General features: G+C 64.7%; 1 protein-coding gene across 1 annotated transcript; it reads right to left on the reverse strand.

Annotated features, from left to right (window-relative positions):
- Positions 1–6: 6 nt before the first annotated feature.
- LOC113216012 (histone-lysine N-methyltransferase 2D) lies at positions 7–6,221 on the reverse strand (the record flags this gene model as incomplete). Its single annotated transcript, XM_026435685.2, has 9 exons — positions 7–791; positions 932–1,218; positions 1,302–1,770; positions 1,844–2,059; positions 2,138–2,397; positions 2,496–2,711; positions 2,823–3,251; positions 3,391–5,587; positions 6,006–6,221. Coding segments are annotated over 9 exons (4,707 nt in total), but the record flags the coding sequence as incomplete, so codon positions are not given.
- Positions 6,222–6,662: the final 441 nt, after the last annotated feature.

Here is a 6,662-nt window from a genome sequence, read left to right on the forward strand (position 1 = left end):
TAGTACTTTTTAAAAATAAAATACCGGCACTGGACTGGGCAGGGACCAGAATGTCATGAATCTGGAATGTACTCTGAAGCTGAACACATCTCACTGCCTGGATAGTATCCGTGCCACAGACTCAGCAACTACCAAATATAAAAGAACGCATAGCACACTATTTTTCAAACTACGTAAACATTTATAAAATAACACAATTTTGAGAGCTCAACAAGAAAAATCATTGCATTAAAATAATCACAGTAAAGATCAAATAATTTAAAATAAAACAAACCATGTGGGCAAACGACACATGCAGTTTGACACCGTAAAAACCATATGGCAACGAGAACAAAACCTGAGGTGCTGGGTGTTTCTCAACGGCAAGAGCCTCATCACGACGCGCTCTCGAGCGGTGCGATGCCGGCCGTGTCCAGGAGGCGGGACGCGTCGGCCATGGCGCTCGCGCTGGTGTGGACGAGGAAGAGGAGGTGGCTCTGCTGTTGAATGGCCAGGCGGTGGCTGGGCCCCGCGGCCGCGCGGGCGCACACCAGCCTGTGCAGGACCGTGGCCCTCTCCAAGTCCAGCCACCTCTGCAGGGCGGCCATGGACGGCACGGCCTCTGACGGGCCCCACAGCCAGTACTCCAGCACAGCCTTGGCGCGGGACAGGGCGCTGCTCGACTCAGCGCCGGCGCTGGACTCGGCCTCGGACAGGAGGGTGGTGAGCAGCGGGGCGGGCGGCGCGTCGGGTAGCAGGGCGCGGGCGCCAGCCAAGGCGCACTGGCACAGCGACCGCGACACGGCGGCGTCCTGGAGAAGAGTGTCAGTTATTGAGGGGAACGCTGGAAAGAACGCCGCGCAGGGTAGGCCGACCCGCAGCGCAGGCGAGTTTAACAGGGCTGCCTACCCGCCAACGCGTCAGGAGCTTGGACCCTCAGACTCAGACCTACCGTGGAGGCGGCCGGGGTCATGCCGTGCAGCAGCGACAGCTGTGGCGTGCCGTCCAGGGTCTGGGCGCTCACGCTGGCCTCGCCCCTGAGCAGAACCACGCTGTCGGGGTCGGCGGCCTCGCGCAGGTTCTGCAGGACGAGCAGGGCGTTGAGCAGCTGGAGCAGGGCCAGCCCCGCGTCACGCCAAGCCGCCTCGCCGTCCGCGTCTCGGAGGGGGACCCCGCGCAGCCACGACCCGTACGACGCGAGGGTGTCGACGCGCGCGCGCGCCAGCACGCCCACCAGAGCTGGGGACGAACAGCAGGAGATTAGTCATCGCTGACGGGCGAGCCGGGTCACGGCGACGCGCTGCAAGCGCTGCAGTACTCACCAGGCACGTGGCTGCCAGCCAGGCGCTGGGCCCCGGGCAACGAGGCCATGCAGGCGGCGGGCACTTGGTCGGAGAACTCGGCGATGGGCATCAGCGCGAAGGGGAGGGGACACGTCCCCCGGCCCCGGCGGAGAGTGCCATCCTCAGGAGCGTTGGGCAGCACGCCCAGGGTCACGGCGTGGCAGCCCCACTGCGCGGCCAGGAACACCCAGCGCCCCACGGCCACGCCCACCTGGGGCGCGTCCACGGTGAAGTCCGCCCAGCCCAGGTGGGACGTCGTCTTGAGCGGGCGCAGCGCCGCCGGCACCGCGGGGCCCGTGCGGATCTGTTCCAGCAGCTGCGCCAGCGCCTCCAGGTTGGCGCTCACCACGGCGCCGTAGTTCTCCTCCATGCTCTTGTGAACAACGCTGCGACCCTTCCGCGCCCGGCTTCGCCACTTCCACGATGAGTCGGCCTCGCCGTCGTCGCCCTGGAAAGGGACACCATTAAAGCGACAATCCGTGGGGAGGCCTTAGCCTGATTCAAATCTAGTCGGGTCGTACCTCCTCGCTGCCGTAGAAGCTGTACGGCGAGTAGATGTCCGACTCCGTCTCGCTGCCGCAGTACTGAGCGGACACAGATGACGGCCGGTCCCCGCCGCTTGCCGCCCCCCCAGCAGCGCCACCCCCGCCGACGCCCGCTCGCTTTGAGTCGCACTCCGGGGAGCTCGACCGCTCGGGCGCGCCGTTGACGCACTCGTAAACGTTCTCGCTGTCCGTCTGGAGGGAGAGGGGAAGAGCGTGAAACACGTTGCAAAGATTCCGACATTGAGTTTCCGCAAGTTGAACAGAACTCACCATGGACTGGGGCTGCGTGGAGTCGCTGAGCTCGACGGACTCGTACCCGCTGTCTTCCGGCTGCGAGGAGAGGCTGCACGTCCGCGCCGGCACCTTGGTGGGCTGCGCAGGCTGCGCCTCCCTCGACGCGCTCTCGGCCGTGCCGGGCGCGGCCGTGACCTCGAGGGGTGTCCGGCGCGGGCCCTCCGCGTTGGAGTCGCGCACGCTGCCCGACCGCTGAGGCTTGAGCGGCGCAGTGCGAACCTCCGCCGCGCCACACGCTGCAGATAACATGGCATTTGATTCGACATGGCGACTTGTTTCCTCGCGCACCCTCTGCGTCGTCCCCAACAGTAGGCGAGAGCCGAGGAGAGCTCACCTATGTTGGCGTACACGGAGTGGCCCTGCGCCGGGGCGGGGGTTGGCGAGGCCGTGGTGGAGGAGTGCCTGCGCATCATCAGGTCCACGTGGGCCGCCTTGGGCGGCGGCGGCCTGCTCGGCCTGGACGGGCTGCCGTGCGCTGCGTGCGCGCCGTGGGCCAGGTCGTTCTCCAGTGACTGCGACCGCGGCGGCGGGGGCGGCTTGGACGGCCGGGCTGTGGGGAGAGGCCAGGGTCATGGACTCATTCGACGTATGAGGGGAGAGAAAAGCGACATTGCCGATTTTCAAAGTATCGCCATGGTCACTGTTCGTCGTGGTTCCTCACCTTTCACCACGTCGTGGATGCTGTTGTCCGGTGAGGCGTAGAGCCCGCTGGTGGCCACTGGGGAGGCGGGGACGTCGCCGAGGGCCGTCGAGTCCGAGTTCCTCCGCGTGGAGGCCTGCTGCGCCTGCTGAGCCTGCTGAGCCTGCTGGGCGGCCTGCTCCTGCATCTGTCGGCGCACCTCGACGCCCGACGCGCGAAGCACCTCCACCGCGCGCCCGCTCAGGTCGGAGGGGTGGATGATCTCCAGGCGCGGCCGCGGCCGGGGCTGCGGCGGCGCGGGGGGCTCCGACAGCCCGGGCGTCAGGGGACCCTGGCCCTCGGGGCCCGCCATCTCGGAGCGCATGCCCTCCTTGGACAGCCCCAAGAACTTGCGCAGCGAGAAGCGCACCTTGGTGCCGGGCTTCTTGCGCTCGGTGTCGTATGACATGACTGTGACAGACAGGGACATGACAATGACACGATAAATACGATAGGACAGTGTTGTCCCCAAATATAAGTTGACGATTCGATGAGTAGCATTCCTAGGATAACGGGACCACTTTTACTCTCAGTGTGGCAAAGGCCTTACCGTGCTTGGTGGGCGAGCCGCCGCTCAGAGAGTCCGTGGACAGGGACAGCGCCCGTCGCGGCGAGGGCTGCGGCTGTCCGGGGGTGCTGGGGCTGGGCGACATGGACACGAACGAGTTGGCCTGCGCCAGCGCCTGGGCGATGGAGTGGCCCGAGTGCGCGCCCAGGGTGACCGAGTGGCCGAGCGCGACCTGCCCCAGGCCGGACGGCACGGACTCGGACCGCGACGGCGCGAGCGGCGGTAGCGGCGCCATCGAGAACAGGTGCTGGCTACTACGCCGCTTGCTATCCTTGGTGGAGGTCGTCGAGGTCTTGCGGTGGTAGGACAGCACAGGGGAGGGCGGGGAGGCCGACGGTGACGGCGTGGGTGGTGGCGACGAGGTGGAGGAACCCGTGGAGGCCGAGCGGCCCAGTGCGGGGCGCATGGGCGTGGCAGCCTCCCTGGTCGGCGGGGGTGTGGCGTAGAGCTGCTCCTGTGGCGGCTGCGGAGCCTGGCGCTTCTGCTGGCGGCTGCAGCTGTCGAGGCCGGCCAGGGGTGTCCCGTGCGGCGAGGACGACGGCGAGGACGACGGCGAGCACTCCGCCGAGCTGGGAGGGCTGCAGCTCGGGGCCAGCGGGGGCTCCGCGAGGACCACCGCCTTCTGCAGGTGCTGTTGCTGCTGCTGCTGCTGTTGCTGCTGCTGTTGCTGCTGCTGTTGCTGCTGCTGCTGCTGTTGCTGCTGCTGCTGTTGCACCGCGGCCTGTACCACGGTACTCGACTTGAAGGGAACGCGGGGCTTGTCGGCCAAGGGCAGGCAAGGCGAGCTGCAGGGCGAGCTGGGGGTGAGGCGGGCGGTCAGGCCGTGGAGGAAGGACGGGCGCGGGTCCACGGCGGGCGGAGGGCTCTGGGGGAGCGCGGGAGGCTCGCTACCAGACTCGGAGGACGAGTCCGGGTCGGCGCGGCCGTCCGGCTCCCCGGCCAGTTCGCGAGAGCCCACCGCGACGCCCCCGACCCCGAGCGGGGCGAGCAGGCCGGCCAGCCTCTTGGTCTGCGCGCCGGGGGACTCCTCTCCGTCCAGACGCTTGCTCTGCACCTGCACGTTGCTGTACATGCGCTCGTCCTCGTCCGACGAGTCCAGCTGCTTGGACTCGATGAGCATCACGGGTTCATTCCTCGACCCGTTAATCTTCACCATGGACGTCTCCTCCTCCCTCTGTCCGTACGTGCTCCTCTTGTTGATATTGTTGTTGTTCAGGATGGTGGCGGTGCGCAGGGGGATGAGCTTGGTCTTGAGCATGAGCTCGTTGTTCTTGGAGATCGGAGTGCCCCTCGTGATGTGTGTCCGCTTGCCCTCCCTCCTCGCCGTGTTGTTGGTGACGGCCGGGGTCGCCGATGGTGAGGTGACCGTGGTCGCCGATGGTGAGGTGACCGTGGTCGCCGACGAGCTGACGGCTGCCTTGACCGTGCTGACGGCCGCCTTGACTGAAGCGGCGGCCGGTTTGGAGGGACTGGTGACCGTTCTGGGCGGACTGCCGGCCTTGGTCGGCGCAGTGGTAACTGGCGGCGCGGTGGTGGCCGCGGTGGTCGCGGAACTCACGGTGGTCACCGGGTCGCCGCCGCTGGAGACCGTGTCCGCCGCGGACTCCACAATGGACTTTAGGAACATGTGTTTCGAGCTAAGGGGCGTCGGGGAGGCCGACGTCGTGGTCTTGCCCGACGTCTCTTGAGCATCATTCAGTTTGAGCAAGGTGGGCGATGGGACTCCCACGGCGACGGGCGCAGGTTCAGGAGTTGATGGCACATTACTGGTCGTTGACTTGGCAGGGGACTTGGGTGGGGGTGGGGACTTGATCGGGGGTAGGTCGTCACCGGTGTGAACGATCGACTTGAGCACGACGTCTCCGTTGGTCGACGCGGTCGAGGGTGGCGTGGCCACTGGGATCTTGGTCACGTGGTCGCCGGTAGAGGCCGAGGTCGTGGTCGCGCCCGAGGGCGCCGTCATCGACTTGCCGGTCGGCTTGCCGAAGGGCTGCACGGTGACCAGCAGGGTCTGCTTGCGCCCGGACGAGTCCGTCTGCGTGCGGCCCAGCTGCAGCGGCGCGGTGCTCTTCTGCTTGGCGCCCTTGCTGGCGGCGGACGGCGCGGGCGGTGCGGTGCCCTCCAGGTTGGCAGCCACCGAGTTGAAGTCGGTGTTGGAGCGCGTGAGCGCCTGAAGCAGCTGCAACATCGACACGGTGTCACGATTTAGAATCGAGGAGGGGGGGGGGCGGAGAGCTGTTGAACTCTGAATCACCTCTTCGCAGCCGAGGTCAGCAAGATGACTACTTCGCTTGGCCCGTCTACTATTTGCCTATCTGTCTATCTGTCCGCCCGTCCATGTTTTGTCTGCATGCAGCAATAGCACCTGAAATGACTTGTGACCCAATACAGCTTTGCGCTGAACGCTCAGCAATGCCAGGCGCCGGGCGAATGAATGGTTCTATTTGCAGTCACGTTCTGCATGGGCTTCGTCTGCTCGTCTCCTCCGGCGTTACGTCACCCATCACCCCTACACTTCATAACCCCGAACAAAAAAATCCAATTCTATTTTAAAATCACTGCGCTTTCTTTTTTTTTTTGGGGGGGGGCAGACTTACCCGCTCCTCCTCCCGCTCCTGCGGATCGTCCTCCACGGGGGTCGGCCCCCAGTCGCCGTCGGCCTGGTCATCGCTGTCGTCGTCCGACGGCGGCCCCGCGTCCTCGCCGCCCTCGCCGATCACCTCGCTCTCCTCCGCGGGGAAGTACACCCTGTGCGCCTTACCCACGCGCGTCCGCGAGCCCCCTTTCAGGATGCTCTGCAAAAGAGAAAAGTGTGCAACACGTTAACGATATCGATCGCAATAACAACAACAAGAATAACACAAAAAAAGAACATTCGCGTGCACTAGTAAGCCTCGCAAGGCATCAAAATTTCTTTATAAATATAAAATTGGCGGACCATGGGTTGACTAAACCTTTAGTTTTGAGGTTTACTTCCGCCAAGGCACCTAAAAGTTCCCACCAGAAAAATAAAAAGTGCCGCTTTGCTGACCAGCTGTGTGCTGTAGCCTACATAGGGTAGAGGATACAGTGATTGTCCGGGGTACAGTGATTGTCCCCTGCGACTTTAAACGCCCCTAGCGGGTAAACGGTACGGCGCAGGTAAACCGGGCACAGTGCCATCTGTAGACAGTTCTTTTCACTACTGAGTCGCGCTACCGCCACCTCACCCGTCCCACTGTGATGGGAGCTACAGCCGGCGCCGCTAGGGACTG

Source organism: Frankliniella occidentalis, unplaced genomic scaffold, assembly GCF_000697945.3.
Source record: "Frankliniella occidentalis isolate FOCC.00 unplaced genomic scaffold, Focc_3.1 Scaffold1414, whole genome shotgun sequence".
NCBI classification, from domain to species: Eukaryota; Metazoa; Arthropoda; class Insecta; order Thysanoptera; family Thripidae; genus Frankliniella; species Frankliniella occidentalis.